General features: G+C 47.8%; 1 protein-coding gene across 2 annotated transcripts in view; it reads left to right on the top strand.

Annotated features, from left to right (window-relative positions):
* The window catches only part of LOC119971145 (calcium-transporting ATPase type 2C member 2-like), a 138,242-nt gene that overhangs the window by 70,334 nt on the left and 51,034 nt on the right, over positions 1–16,874 (top strand). For both annotated transcript variants that reach the window (XM_038806318.1, XM_038806317.1), the window contains exons 9-11: positions 8,200–8,268; positions 9,655–9,730; positions 15,876–15,942. In XM_038806318.1, the coding sequence (XP_038662246.1) occupies positions 8,200–8,268; positions 9,655–9,730; positions 15,876–15,942 (212 nt within the window). The remainder of the gene's footprint in view (positions 1–8,199; positions 8,269–9,654; positions 9,731–15,875; positions 15,943–16,874) is intronic.

Here is a 16,874-nt window from a genome sequence, read left to right as displayed (position 1 = left end):
TGCAGTGCCCCTGAGGAATGCCGAACCCTCCCTCTTTTCCCCGCCCCCACACCTGGGTAAACACAGAACCTAAACCGCACTGTAAATCTGTGCCAGTGCACAGTGGGACCAAATAGCTCTGGAACAAAGGGCAGGATGAAGAGAATGTGAGAGAGAGAGAGGAAAAGGGGGAGAGAGTAGAAAGGGGGAGGGAGGAGAAAGGGGGAGGGAGGAGAAAGGGGGAGGGAGGAGAAAGGAGGAGAAAGGGGAAGGGAGGAGAAAGGGGGAGGAAGGAGAAAGGAGGAGAAAGGGGGAGGGAGGAGAAAGGAGGAGAAAGAGGCCCAGGGGGTGGGGAGGCAGAATTAATCCAAATTCCTGCTTGTTTCCTCAGACTCTTCAAAAGGTTGTTTCTCCCCAGGATTAGAAAAGGTGCCTTGATAATTCACAGCGCAGAACCCTTTCTGCGCTGTGAATTATAAAGGCAGAACCCAGAAACTTTGCCAAAAGTTTTTCCCTCTCTCTCCGCGCGTTTTTCCTGTTGTTGTGAAACTGACCTGAAATCGCAGAGGCTGAAGCTGAAATAGACAAATCCAGACACATCTCCCACCCCGGGATCCCAGCATTTCCCTCTGCATTCTAACCAGGCAATATTCCTGGGTTTAGGCAGATTGCAATATACTCACCAAAGCCCTGCTCTCAGCCAGAGGACGGACGGGACTCCCTCTCTCTGTCTCTCTCTCTCTGTCTGTCCCCACAATCTCCCTCTCTCTCTCTCAAACAAAGACAAGGCAGCTGGGAGGAAGGGGAGCCTTGAGGAAGATCTGCTGATGCCCCCATCCAATGGATGCCCGGGGCCAACGCACCGTCGCCCCCCCCTCTGCACGCCGCTGCCCCCACCCCAACCCCCCTACCCCTACCCCCCATCCCCCCCCCACCCCTACCCACCCCCCCACCCCTACCCACCCCACACCCCCCACACCCCCCACACCCCCACACCCCTACCCACCCCACACCCCCCCCCACACCCCCCATCACCCCCACACCCCTACCCCCCCACCACTACCCCCACCCCTACCCCCCACCCCCTAACCCACCCCTACCCCCCCCCACCCTACCCACCCCTAACCCCCCACCCCTACCCCCCCCACCCCTACCCACCCCTACCCCCCCACCCACCCCTGCCCCCCCCACCCCTACCCCCCCACCCCAACCCCCCCACCCCTACCCACCTCTACCCCCCCACCCCTACCCCCCCCCCACCCCCACCCCCACCCACCCCTAACCCCCACCCCTACCCCCCTCCAACTGAATGATGGTTGACGCCGTTAGAAACCTACTGTGATTTTCGCCGACGTGACCCGTGGCCGCATCGGCGGGACTTCGGCCCATCCGGGCCGGAGATTTGTTGACAGTAAAAATTAAATGAAATCCCGCCGGCGCCAGCTGTTCTCAGAGGCTGCCGGCGGGATTTGCACAACGCCGGTTTTTGGCCGCTCGGAGAATAAAAAACCTGGCGGGAGCGGGATTAACACCGCAGCCGGCCGATTCTCCGACCCTGCGTGGGGTCGGAGAATTTCGCCCACGGTTACCATGATCTCTTAATTCTTCAATGTTATCTTTGGTTATTTTGATACCATTCATGGTGCTTCATGTTTTCCTCCCTGCAAAAACTTACCCTTGTGCACATTACTTCACATTTCACTTGCCTTTTGTTCCACCCACTTAAGTAATTTTCCCCAAACTAGTTTCAGTGTCTGAATTGCCTGCTCAAAGTCAACTGATTCTGGGTTTGAAAATTGTTTAATTCGGAAATAGCAGGCTCACCATAATGTTCTCTTGAGGCATCCATTCCACTCCAAATGACCTGTTGTCCAACCATCCCCTCTACTCCACCCTCCAACTCCACAACATCCATCCCCCAGTTATCCATCGTCTTCTCCTCTTCAGGACATGTCCTAACCGTTTTCAGGATTTATCCTGAATTCTCACCACTTTGATCTGAACTACTGATATTTCACGCAGAATAACTTCTGGCAAATGCTTTGAAGTCTGGGCTTTCGATGGTTTACTTAAGATGTCACTTCTACAAAATCTTTTTTTTTAATGTTTTTATTAAGTTTTTTGCACTGCTGCCACACAGCACCAGGGACCCGGGTTCAAATCCGACCTTGGGTGACTGCCTGTGTGGATTTTGCTCTTTCTCCCTGTGTCTGTGTGGGTTTCCTCTGGGTGCTCCGGTTTCCTCCCACCGTCCAAAGGTCTGCAGGTTAGGTGGATTGGCCATGCTAATATTGCCCAAATGTTAGGTGGGGTTACGGGGATAGGAGCGGGGAATTGGGCCTGGCGAGGATGCTCTATTCGAGCAAGGGCCGGTGCAGACTTGATGGGCTGAATGGCCTCCTTCTGCGTGTTGGGATTCTATGATTTTAGGAGGATTCTATGAACATTTTAAACAAAACTACCAAACACATCAACAAATATCTTTACAAATCAAATCAGAAAAAGGCCAGACACCTCCCCCCCCCTCATCCAACAGCCCCAGTTTGACATCATGGGCGGAATTCTCCGACAACCCAGCAGGGTCGGGGAATCGCCCAGGGCCGGCATAAATCCCGCCCCCGCCGTGGCCAAAATTCTTTGCCACCCGGGAATCGGCAGGAGCGGGAATCACGCCCCGCCAGTCGCCGTGCCCCCCGCGCCGATTGGCGGGCCAAAGTCCCGCCGCTGACAGGCCAATCCCGCCGACGTGTTTTAAACCACCTCTGTGCCGGCGGGATTGGCGGCGGGGATCGTACCCTGGGGGTGCCCCCACGGTGGCCTGGCCCACGATTGGGGCCCACCGATTGGTGGGCGGGCCAGTGCCATGGGGGCACTCTTTTTCTTCTGCCGCCGCCACGGCCTCCACCATGGCGGAGGCGGAAGAGACCCCCCTACCGCGCACGTGCTGGTGGTGACGTCAGCGGCCGCTGATGCTCCGACGCATGCGCGGACTCATGCCGGCCGGCGAAGGCCTTTCGGCCAGCCCTGACGCCGGCCGGCGTTGCGCCAAAGGTCGTTGGTGCCAGTCGGCGGAGCGAGAGCCACTCTGGCGCGGGCCTAGCCCCTAAAGGTGCAGAGAATTCCGCACCTTTGGGGCGGCCCGACGCCGGAGTGGTTGGCGCCACTCCGCTACGCCGGGACCCCCCGCCCCGCCAGGTAGGGGAGAATTTTGCCCCGTATCTTCCCCGCTATCCATGCATACATTCCTGATGTACTGCCCTCCTTCCACTCCGCACAGGAGAGAATTTCGCTCCAACGAGGAAGATGGCGGCACCACCAGAAAAGCCCCCCCAAAAAACGTTCAACAAAACTCCTCACCTGGAGGTACCTGTACATGTCCGAGCCCACCAGCACAAACTTCTCCTTCAGCTCCTCCAAGCTGGCAAACCGCATCACCAAGCATAAATCCCCACTCTCTCCAACCCTCTCTCCCTCCACACACAAAATGAGGCAGCCAGCCAGCTCAAATAGATGGTTACCACAAATGGCAGCCAGCCTTGAAGCTGACACCAACTTAAAATGCTGGCGGAGTTGCCTCCTTATTTTAAAAGGGGCCACCACCACTGGATTCGCTGAGTACTTTGCCAGTGCCAACTGAAGTGGCAGCATTACCAGTGCTCCCAAACGTTTCCCCTACATGACTCCGGCTCTACCTGAACCCAGAGAGCCCCCGGGCCCCCACATCACCCGCGGGTCCCCACATTACCCCGGGTCCCTACATCACCCCAGCACCTTCTCCGTGTTGGCTGCCCAATAATAACACAACAAATTTGGCAATGCTAAGCCCCCTACCTGTCTCTCCCTCTGGAACACCCCCTCCGAATCCTCAGGGCCTTACCCACCCAGATAAAACTGGAAATAAGCCAGTCGACGTTTAGGAAAAATGGCTTAGGCAGAATCACTGAGAGGCACTGAAATAAATAGGGAAACAACGGCAAGATGTTTATCTTAACCAATTGGACCCAACCCGTCAACGATAGCGGGAGACTATCCCACCTCTGCCTTAACTTTACCCACCAGGCCATTGTAATTCAACCTCGGAATCTGCCATCAATCCCCCGCCACCTGGACCCCTAGGTGTCGGAAACTAGTCGCCGCCAACCGAAACCGCAACCCGCCCTGCCAATCCAGCTGCCCACCCTGGTGCACCCACCTCAAAATATTCACTCTTCCCTATGTTCAACTTGTAGCCTAATAAGATCCCAGAGCAATGCAAAATATCCATAATATTCTCCATGGATAACCCCAGGTCCCTAACGTACAGCAGTAAATTGTTAATGGAAAACGACACCCAGTGCTCCATCCCACCTCTAACGATCCCACTCCATGCATTGAAGACCCTCAACGCATGGTCAAGGCCTCGATTGCCAATGCAAACAACAAGGCAGACATCAGACACATCTGCCTCATACCCCGATACAACCAAAAGGGTCCAGAGTTCATGGTGTTAGTACAAACACGAGCGAAGGGAGCCACATACAGCACCTACGACACAAACCAGGGCCAAATCCAAACTCCTCCAGCACTGCGAAATGGTACCCCTACTCCACCCGGTCAAATACCTTCTCCGTGTCCAACGAAAGAATTATCTCTGGCACCGGCCCAGCTGCAGCGATAATCACCTTATTCAGCAGCTGGCGCACATTCGACGACAACCTCCATCCCTTCACAAGCCCTGTCTGATCCTCCCCCACTACCTTTGGGAGGCAAGGCTCCAATCTTAATGCCAACACCTTGGCCAACAACTTGGCATCCACGTTTAACAGGGAGATCGGATAATACAACCCACACCCTCTGGGGTCCTTGTCCTTCAGAAACAGCGAGATGGATGCCGGCCCCAGTGTCCCTGGAAGGGTGCTCCGTGCAAAGGAGTCCCGGAACATACCCAACAACAATGGACCCAACTGATCTAAAAACGTCTTATAAAATTCCACTGGGAACCCATCCAGCCCCGGTGCCACCCCCGCCTGCATCTGCTTAAACTCTGTTTGAATCTCCTCCAGGGACAAATGCACCTCCAACTCATCCCGCAGTTCTTCCCGCACCTTGGGTAACTCCACGCTCCGCAAAAGCTCCGCCATCTCTAATTCGTCCTCCAGCAGCTCTGACCTATATAACCTCTCATAAAAGGTGCTGAACACCCCATTCACCTTCTCCTACCCTTCAGATCCCTGAACAATCTCCCATCTGCCTGCCTCCTGCTGCCTCAGTTGGTGCACAAAAGACAACTGACCTTCTCCCCATACTCGTAAACCACCCCTTTTGCCCACCTCAACTGCCACACCGCCTTATCCACCCGAAATGCCATTGCAGTTCTTTCGTACATACCAAAAGCTCCAGAGTCAGGTCCCTCGCATACCTACGGTGCACCCTCAGAATCTCATCCACCAGCCTCTGTCCCTCCACCCTCATCTCCCCATCCACATGTGCCTTAAGCAAGCGCTAGTCTCTCCCCAGATCACCACTTTCAATCCCTCCCACAAAATCGAGGGTGAAACCTCCCCGTTATCATTATGTTCCACGTACTCCCGTATGGCCCTCGAGGTCATCTCACAAAACGCCAAATCCACCGGCAACCCAATGTCCAATCGTCACTCCCAACCGACTTCCAACACCGTGTCCACCCAATGTGGGGTATGGTCAGAAATAACCACAGCCGAGCACTCAGCCTTCCTCACCCCAGCCAGAAGACCCCGGCTCATAATAAAATAATCAATCCTCGAATACACCTTGTGTACCAAAGAGGACTTCTTTCCCCCAGAATACATAAACCTCCAATAATCTGCCCCTCCCGCCTCCTGCATAAATGCAGACAATACCTTCGCCATCCCAACCAGGGCCAATGATTTTGGCCTAGAGTTATCCAACTTCGGATCCAACACACAGTTTATATCACCCCCGCACCTCAAAATTAATTGGTGGATGTCCAGATCTGGCACCATAACCAACAACCGTTTTATAAATGCTTCACCATCCCAAATCAGGGCATACACATTCGCTAAAACCAGCTGTTTTCCCTCTAATGACCTTACCACCATCACATATCTTCTGCCCAGATCCACGGTAACCATATCCACCCGAAACCGAGCCCTTTTATTAATTAAAATTGCTATCCCCCCTGGGCCCCACTATCAAGTCCCGAGTGACACACCTGGCTTACCCAGGCGTTCTGAAGACTAGTCCTAGCCTGTTCCCGAATGTGAGTCTCTTGTGAAAACACCCCGTCGGCTCCCAGACTCCATAAATAAACAAACACCTTCACCCTTTTTACCAGACACCCCCAGGCCATGCACATTCCAAGTGACTAACCTTGTCGGGGCCTCTAACCTCCCCTCCCCCCTTCACCCTCGGGTTGGCCATTTCCACCATGATACAGCATACCTTCTCCACCAATTTCTAGGCCCCAGACCCATTAAGATGGCCGCCTGCCCCACCCCCTGGGTGAGACAAAAACAATCCCTGGTCGCTGCTAGGTCCCCTTGGCCCATACTCCCTACCACTATGTCCCAATCCCAGCATATCCACCATATTTTCATGTGCTTCCAATTACCATATCAGACCCCCTGCTCTACCATTCCCCATAACCTCGGTCTCCAGGAAAGAAAAAATCCCCCCATCATCTTCCAAGAATAAAGAAGAGCAAAATCGTAACATACCTTATTGCAATACTTACGGTCACCCCATCCCAACTGACACATCCCACCAATCTTCCTCAAGCCAGTCCCAGTCCTTTGTCTTTGATGAAGGCCTCAGCCCGCTCCGACATGTCAAAATAATGATCGTTCAAGTCCACCATGACTCTGACCCTCGCTGGATAGACCACCCCTTATTATACAGCACCGCCTTCACCTTATTAAAAGCACCTTGCCACTTTGCCGACTCGATACCAATGTCCTGGTATATGCGCACCATGTGCCCGTCCAATCGATACTCTGACTCGTTTGGCCCACTTCAGGAGCCAGTCCGTCTTCTGGTAACTGAAATCGGACAATCATCGCCCACAAAGGCTCCCTCTGCCGCAAAATTCTGCGGCAAGGCCCGATGCACCCTGTCCAATTCCGGCGTGGGGAACACTTTATCCAATCGAGAGAATATTTCTGAGAAATACTCAGTTGGCCTTGGGCCTCCACTCCTTCCAGCACCCCACCAGTCTGAGGTTCATGTGTCTCGACCTATTCTCCAGATCCTCCACTTTGGCCTTCAGGCCCTTGTTCCTGTCTGACATGAGCAGCATCTCACGATACAAGCTAGTCCTCATGCCTCAACAAGCATGAGGATCTCCCCTCGCTCCATTTCAGCTTCGGCAACTCGCCCAACTGCTCTTGTACCGGGCCCAACACCTCTTCAATGGTGGCTTTGAACCATTCTCAAATCTCCCTCCCTTGTCACTAGAGTTGGCCATCCATATGCCTGCCAAGCTTATCCATCTCCTGCGTCATCACTCCAGCCAACGTTTCTAGCGTGATGGGTGTGGCCGCCATCTTTTCGCCCCCGAATTCCTTTGTCGGGCTCCCAGTCAGGGCTTTCTTTCTCAGAGCATTCTTCGACCAGGATTTTGACATTCCTCAACAAACCTATTCGAACTCCTCACCAATCTACTGGATTAGCACCCAAAAACGCCTTAAAACACGGGCACACGGGATCGCAATACCGAGACCTTAGCAGGAGCCACCTTTTGTGAGACCTGCTCTCACATGCCACCAGAAGTCCCACTCTGCAGAATCAGTAAGGTTGGTGAAGTTGGTTTCTCTCCAAATCCAGATTGGCTGACATTTATGAATTATTTTGCAGAAAATTCTTAAATTTGATCCGGATCAATTCCATTATACTGTTCTGTATTAAATCTGTTCATAACTGTCTCACCAGAATAGTGTAGAATGATATGGCATCAGTATAGCATCTTACATGGTTCACATTGTTACTCAAATTTTATTATGCAAGCTGTCATCTCTGTGCAGGACTGATGGAGGAAGGGGTTGAAAGATAGTTATTCTGAAATGTCTGCCTCCACGACCATCTTACAAAACATGTTTTTCTGCTCAAGTCCAGCAAAACCATTCCAAAGGTTACAAAATCCGTTCAGAATCAGTTTTGCATTTGACCAATGGAGTCGATGGATTCTGCTACAAATCTGCATTTATATTATGTGCTTACGTGAAATCTTTTGTTTCTTATGTCCAGGGCATTGTGATTGGAACTGGTGAAAACTCTGAATTTGGAGAAGTTTTTAAAATGATGCAAGCTGAAGAGGTATATATTTGAATATTCTTTTTTTTAGTACGATCGCTTCTGTCAAAACAGGTCACATATTCATGCAACAGGATAGGTTGGCGTTGAGATTCTCCTCTCACCATGTTTAATTTTTCTCATTGAAATAAAGAATGACCATTGTTAATTTTACACAGATGTGTTAAATTGTATGTAGCTAATGGACATTTACTGGGCTTGCATTTGTGCCCTATAAGTAGACATAGACTGAAACTTGGTTGTTTGATCAGGAGGTGCACCGTCGTAATGTCTAATTCTGTATATAAATGCTTATAAAAGTGTTTAAATATTGGCTCCAGTTCGATCCTTCACCAATTTACATTGAGATAGAATAACATTAACCCGCATCCCATTAACCATTCAATGTCACCATTGAACACCATTGAACAGGCATAACAATAACAAAGTATAGTGCTCTCCATTCTGTCCAGCAACATGCCATAGGTATAACTTTACAAAGACACTGACTTGAATCTTTCCTTTTCCTGGAGCTATGCATATGATTCTTCAGGTTGTCAGATTATACTAAATATAATGACTGTTGTTTTCATTTTACACCATATTCCAAGAAGGGAAAATGGTCAGATAACCCATCAGAAGTTAAAAGGTGCACTATGATGGAGCTCTTTAAGTAATTTAGAAACATGTCTGAAATGCCACATAAATATCTCAATTACAGATGTTCATACTGATGTGTGATTTTCTTTGTTCTTTTCCATTTCTTTTATTTTATTACTTTGGTCCGTGGATCCATAACTGGGATATGCCTTTTGGCAGAGTTTGATTGCCAGCGTAGAGGCAACTTAATCTCCAAGAAGATTGCTCTGCCAATCTCTGTTCCAGCAAGTGTGGACTTCCATTTGGTCCCGGTGTCACAGTCCTGAAACCCGTGGAAAAACCCAGCTCTAAGAGTGTGAATTAGGATTCTCCATAAAGGAATCTTATCCATAATCTTGTTTTCAAAATGGCAAACTTGTTTCTTAACTTTTTATTTTCAACCATTTGATGGAATTTGGATGTGTTAGAACTGACCAGAAACGGTTTGCACAAATACAACAGTTCTAAAAAAACACATGAAAATGAAATGAAATGAAAATCGCTTATTGTCACGAGTAGGCTTCAATTAAGTTACTGTGAAAAGCCCCTAGTCGGGGGAGGCTGGTACGGGAATCGAACTGTGCTGCTGGCCTGCTTGGTCTGCTTTAAAAGCCAGCGATTTAGCCGAGTGAGCTAAACCAGCCCCATGGTTAATAGTACTTCAAGCAAATAATAAATCTTGCCCATAAATTTATAATTGTAAACCATGTAAGATATTTAATCCTATTATCTGTCAAATATTGATTTTTTTTTTGTTTTAAATTTGTCTAGGCTCCAAAGACCCCCTTACAAAAAAGTATGGATAAGCTCGGGAAACAATTATCACTCTTCTCTTTCGCAGTTATTGGTAAGTTGGACAAAGTACAACTTTTTAATTTTATTTTGTGCTGTATTGGGTTTGCCATTTGTCTGATCCTTTCAAGTGGGATAACATCGCAACTACTAATTAATGTTAGATCTTGCAGATTTGTAACACCTTGCTTTCTCCACTCACTCTTGACTCTGGACAAACCAGAGGAAAAATTCAACTCGTGGATATGTTTTGCACCAGAAAGCAGGTGTCTCATGGTTGAAGATTGGATGAGCGTCTTGTCCTCACGCATAATGTGATGAAAGCCAAATTTGGTGTGTTCGCAGTGGGGTTGGGTGTCAATTTCCACTTAAGATTTAACCTATGCTTGTTTACCTCACACTGAGGATCACTTGTTAGTTTTTTATCAGATACTTGAACAGAGGAGAGGGTGCGAGACGCGATCCTGGTACGAGAAGACTTGGGAATGGCAGTCGGCATGGGAGCCTGAATCAGGACACCTTGACTTTTTCTCGGAACTGTTTATGTGTTTATCCAGGGACAGACAAAAAAACAGCTCCTCTGCCAAGGCAGCCTTGTGCTCCACCAACCAATTTTATAACAGTTTTATATTTATTCTGAAAGGCCCCATTTCTTACAGGTCCAAACACTACTCTGCAGGTGTCTCCTGAGATCATTTATCTGGGCGTCGTCCTGATAACACAGGTCATTGGCACAGTGAGCAATTTTTATTGTAAAACAAAGAACAGTTTGAAATCATGATCGAATGATGCATCTGGATGAGCAATGACACATTATACCGAAAAGTGGTGAAACAATGATTGGAACTGCCTTAATATCTGCATGGAACGATGAACAAATCACACTGATCATTCAAGGAATATACCCAACTAAACAAGCTGCAACTTAAACAAGAAGAAAGGCAATTATTTCCTGCCATTTGTTTCTGACTTGGAGCCAAGAATTTAGAGTACATAAACTTCCCCAGAAACTGCCTTTATTTTATCTCAGTCTATATCACAACATTCTCCTCCGCTATCGCCCAACAGTGGGGAACTGCACTTGTCTTGTTCCGTTATTATCTATCTTATTGTAACTAAAGAATCTTCCCAATTTTTGCAACCCCAAAACATGCGCACGTGATTTGCTGGCCCTCGCCCACACTTCTCACACTTATCTGCTACCCACTGGAAGAACCCACTCATTCTCGTCCGAGTCATATGCACCCTGTGCACCACATTAAACTGTATCAGACTCATCCTTGCATAGGAGGAGGTCCAGTTTGCCCTATGCAGTGCCTCACTCCATACTCTCCATTTCTCCTTTATCTTCACCACCCACTCTCCTCTCTGCTTCCCCAGCCACTTGTATATGTCCCCAATTCTTCCCTCCGCTTCCACATCCGGAAGCAGCTGTCGCTCCAGCAGAGTGTATAATGCCTTCATCCCGACCACCAATGTCATTCATCTGCTACCAACTCCATTTCTCTTCCCGGCAACTGGCTGATGCCAAACAAGAATTTTGCGACCGTGGCGTTATGTTTGACCTCTTCAGTTTTGAACCGCATATGCAAGCCTTCACTAAGATCTCTGTAAGATCACTGACAGGTATCCCTATGCCACCCCCACCCTCACCCCCCACCACCACCCCACCTACCTCCCATCCCAGACTCAACTCACCTGCTACTGAAACCTTCCTCTATACTTGTGTTACTCCTGCACTTGACTATTCTGATGTGCTCCTGGCCAACCTTCCACATTGTACCCTTGTAAACTTGGGTCACCCAAAACTCAGTTGCCTGCATTGTAATTTACACCAAGTTCTGTTCATCTATCAGCCCTGTACTCACTGACTGACATTGGTTCCTGGTTAAGCCATACCTCAATTTTAACCTTCTGACCCTTTTCTAATCTCTCCATGGTCTTATCCTTCCCTACCGCTGTAATCTCATCCAGCCTCATCACCCTCCGAGATCTCAGTGTTCCTCTACTTCAGGCCTCTTGGGCATCCATGATTTTTATCATTCCACCATTGTTGGCCAAGGCTTCAGATTCAAGGCCCTAAGCTCTGAAATCTGCTCCCTAAACTTCTCTGGTTCTCTACCTCAGTCCCAGTCTAACAGTTATGCCCTTTAGGACCCGGCCAACGTGGTTTGTGGTGGTACTACTGAGCCACAATTGGTGATGGACATTGAAGTCTACCACCCAGAATATATTCTGCACCCTTACCACCCTCAGTGCTTCCTCCAAGTTGTGTTCAACAGGGTGATGGTGGACAGTACGTGGTAACCAACAGGAGGTATCCTTGCCCATGATTTTTAAAAATAAATTTAGAGTAACCAATACATTTTTTCCAATTAAGGGGCAATTTAGCGTGGCCAATCCATCTACGCTTCACATCTTTGGGTTGTGGGGGCAAAACCCACGCAAACACGGGGAGAATGTGCAAACGCCACACGGACAGTGACCCAGAGCCGGGATCGAATCTGGGACCTTGCGCCGTGAGGCAGCAGTGCTAACCACTGTGCCACCGCGCCGCCCATCCTTGCCCATGTTTAACCTGAAACCATCAGACTTCAGGAGTCCAGAGTCTATATTGAGGACTCCCAGGACAACTCCCTCCCAACTGTATACCACTGTGCCCCACCTCTGCCAGTGAGACAAGACATACCCAGGAGTAGCGATAGTGGAGCCTGGGATATTGTCTGTAAGGTATGATTCTGTGAGTATAACCATGCCATGCTTTTGTTTGACTAGTCTGTGAGACAGCTCTCCCAACTTTGGCACAAACCCTCAGATGTTAGTAAGGATAGCTTTGCAGGATTGGCAGGGATGTCTTTGTAGTTGTTGTTTCTGGTGCTGGGTTGATGCTGGGTGGTCCCTCTGGTTTCATTCCTTTGTCATGTTTTTGTAGTGGTTGAATACAATGAGAGGATATTTGAGAGTCAGCCACATTGCTGTGGGTCTGGAGTCACATATAGGTGACCAGATCAGGTAATGAGGGCAGGTTCTCTTCCCTAAAGGGAACTCGGGAAGGGGCCATACTGGACCTGGTATTGGGGAATGATCCCGGCCAGGTGGTTGATGTTTCAGTCGGTGATTACTTTGGGGAATAGTGATCACAATTCCGTAAGTTTTAGAATACTCATGGACAAAGACGAGAGTGGGCCTAAAGGAAGAGTGCTGAATTGGGGAAAGGCCAAGTATAACAAAATTCGGCAGGAGCTCGGAAATGTGGATAGGGAGCAGCTGTTTAAGGGTAAATCCACATTTGAAATGTGGGAATCTTTTAAGGAAAGGTTGATTAGAGTGCAGGACAGACATGTTCCTGTGAAAATGAGAGATAGAAATGGCAAGATTAGGGAACCATGGATGACGGGTGGAATTGTGGGACTAGATAAAATGAAAAAGGAAGCATACATCAGATTGAGGTGACTCAAAACTGATGAAGCTTTGGAGGAATATCAGGAAAGTAGGACAAATCTCAAACGCGCAATAAAGAGGGCTAAAAGGGGTCATGAAATATCTTTGGCTAACAGGGTTAAGGAAAATCCCAAAGCCTTTTATTTGTATATAAGGAACAAGAGGGTAACTAGAGAAAGGATTGGCCCACTCAAAGACAAAAGAGGGAATTTATGCGTGGAGTCAGAGGAAATGAGTGAGATTCTTAATGAGTACTTTGCATCGGTATTCACCAAGCAGAGGGACTTGACGGATGTTGAGGCTAGGGATGGATGTTTAAATACTCTAGGTCATGTCGGCATAAGGAAGGGGGAGGTTTCGGGTATTCTAAAAGGCATTAAGGTGGACAAGTCCTTGGGACCGGATGGGATCTATCCCAGGTTACTGAGGGAAGCGAGAGACGAAATAGCTAGGACCTTAACAGATATCTTTGCAGCATCCTTGAGCACGGGTGAGGTCCCGGAGGACTGGAAAATTGCTAATGTTGTCCCTTTGTTTAAGAAGGGTAGCAGGGATAATCCAGGGAATTATAGGCCTGTGAGCTTGACGTCAGTGGTAGGCAAACTGTTGGAGAAGATACTGAGGGATAGGATCTATTCACATTTGGAAGAAAATAGACTTATCAGTGATAGGCAGCATGGTTTTGTGCAGGGAATGTCATGTCTTACAAACCTAATAGAATTCTTTGAGGAAGTGACAAAGTTAATTGATGAGGGAAGGGCTTTAGATGTCATATACATGGACTTCAGTAAGGTGTTTGAGAAAGTTTCCCATGGCAGGTTGATGGAAAAAGTGAAGTCGTATGGGGTTCAGGGTGTACTAGCTAGATGGATAAAGAACTGGCTGGGCAACAGGAGACAGAGAGTAGTGGTGGAAGGGAGTGTCTCAAAATTGAGAAAGGTGACTAGTGGTGTTCCACAGGGATCCGTGCTCGGACCACTGTTGTTTGTGATATACATAAATGATCTGGACGAAGGTATAAGTGGTCTGATAATCAAGTTTGCAGATGATACTAAGATTGGTGGAGTTGCAGATAGCGAGGAGGCTGTCAGAGAATACAGCAAAATATAGATAGATTGGAGAGTTGGGCAGAGAAATGGGAGATGGAGTTCAATCCAGGCAAATGCGAGGTGATGCATTTTGGAAGATCTAACTCAAGAGCAGACGATATGGTCAATGGAAGAGTCCTGGGGAAAATTGATGTACAGAGAGATCTGGGAGTTCAGGTCCATTGTACCCTGAAGGTGGCAATGCAAGTCGATAGAGTGGTCAAGAAGGCATACAGCATGCTTGCCTTCATCGGACGGGGTATTGAGTACAAGAGTCAGCAGGTCATGTTACAGTTGTATAGGACTTTGGTTAGGCCACATTTGGAATACTGCATGCAGTTCTGGTCGCCACATTACCAGCAGGATGTGGATGCTTTAGAGAGGGTGCAGAGGAGGTTCACCAAGATGTTGCCTGGTATGGACGGTGCTAGCTATGAAGAAAGGTTAAGTAGATTAGGATTGTTTTCGTTGGAATGACGGAGGTTGAGAGGGGACCTGATTGAGGTCTACAAAATTATGAGAGGTATGGACAGGGTGGATAGCAACAAGCTTTTTCCAAGAGTGGGGGTGTCAATTACAAGGGGTCACGATTTCAAGGTGAGAGGGGGAAAGTTTAAGGGAGATGTGCGTGGAAAGCTTTTTATGCAGAGGGTGGTGGGTGCCTGGAACGCTTTGCCAGCGGAGGTGGTAAAGGTGGGCACGATAGTATCATTTAAGATGCATCTGGACGGGTGGGGAACAGAGGGAAGTAGATCCTTGGAAAATAGGCAACAGGTTTAGATAAAGAATCTGGATCAGCGCAGGCTGGGAGGGCCGAAGGGCCTGTTCCTGTGCTGTAATTTTCTTTGTTCTTTTGTTGTTCTAAAGGACATTAGTGAACCAGATAGGTTTTTATGACAATCAACAGTGGTCACCATTAGGACGGCACGGTGACACAGTGGTTATCACTGTTGCCTTACAGCAGCAGGGACCCAGGTTCGAATCCAACCTCGGGTAACTGTGTAGAGCTTGCATGGGTTTCCTCCGGATACTCCGGTTTCCTCCCATAGTCCAAAGATGTGCAGGTGAGGTGGATCAGCCATGCTAAATTGTCTCTTGGGGTAGTGTTGCAGAAATAGTATGGGAGATTGGGCTTAGGTATGGTGGTCTTTCGTAGAGTCGGTGCAGACTTGATGGGCCAAATGGCCTCCTTCTGCACTGTAGGAATTCTATGATTAGACTTTTAATTCCAGATATTTTTCTCCTTACCCTGCGATGGTGGGATTCGAACTTGGGTCCCCACAGCATTACCCAGGGTCTCTGGATTACTAAGCCACTGCCTCCCATTTGAAGTAAGTGTTGACATGGAAGATAGACCAGTAACGTTGAAAATTGTGAGAAAGCTCTTTGAATTCAGCCATACTTATCAATTCCATTTCAAAATTTTCTGGTAACTTTTTTTTTTGTTTCTCGTTAAATGCAAATCTGCTGCGAATGATCAAAGCTTGATGCTGCAAATAGAAATAAATCAATGGGAGTGGATCTTATTTGTGCTTCTTCTATTTCATTGCTGTAACTTCGCTGTTGCTGAATTCAGAGCCACGGAATGGCAGCTTTCCCTGGGAAATTCACCTTCAACACCTTGATTAATTTCAACATTTTTAATAAAATTGTAAACGTTGTTTTCTACAGGTTTAATGATGCTAATTGGTTGGTTACAAGGGAAGCACCTCCTTGGCATGTTTACGATAGGAGTTAGGTAAGGACACAAATTTCAGATGTGTACAGCTTAATGTGCTAGCATACCACTAACCATTGTGATAGGGCATATTATTATTAAGGATACTGAAATTGTTGACCTTCAATAATTTTAGCTGCAGGTTATATAATAAGTGTGAAAATAATCTTTTTGTTTTGCTTCTGGAGCGTATTTAGCTACAGCATTGTTGTTAACAGATAAATGGAGTTGATCCAACTTCTAAATAGGATTCTGCCTTGTTACTCGTGAAACAGAAAATACTATTATCAGGCAGGATTAAGCTAAAGATAGTTCAGTAGAACTTGGAGAGCAGGCTAGTTGGCCACAGACAGTTCAGCTGCACCAGAGTAAGGAGAATACATATTGGTAAAAAACAAGACATTGAAAGTCCTTTCAAAGAAAGAAAGTGAACAAATTTATTCAATCTTTTACTCTCTACCCAAAGTATTCGCTCCTGAGATCAGGGAAAGTTTTCATTATTTATCATTGAATTGGAACATAATTTATAAATATGCGATTGTTTTTGTTAATTGAGTTGTTGTGTTGGATTCTTTTTCTTCTCCTTTTATATTATTTGTTGTGTGACCTGTTGTTGCGAATGTGGTGATGTTTGCCATATCTACCCTTCAAGGGTTAGCTGAATGGTTCCGAAAGCGGCAATTTTTATTTCAATTCCTATCCCTTCCTAGATTTTGGTGAGTCTATAGTGTCTGTTTTTAAATGCCTTGAGAAGCACCTTCCCCAAACGTTTCTCCACCTCTTGCTTATGAAAAATGAAATGAAAATCGCTTATTGTCACGAGTAGGCTTCAATGAAGTTACTGTGAAAAGCCCCTAGTCACCACATTCCGGCGCCTGTTCGGGGAGGCTGTTACGGGAATCGAACCGTGCTGCTGGCCTGCCTTGGTCTGCTTTCAAAGCCAGTGATTTAGC

This window comes from Scyliorhinus canicula, chromosome 9 (genome assembly GCF_902713615.1).
Source record: "Scyliorhinus canicula chromosome 9, sScyCan1.1, whole genome shotgun sequence".
Lineage (NCBI taxonomy): Eukaryota > Metazoa > Chordata > Chondrichthyes > Carcharhiniformes > Scyliorhinidae > Scyliorhinus > Scyliorhinus canicula.
This window is presented reverse-complemented; position numbering and strand designations above follow the sequence as displayed.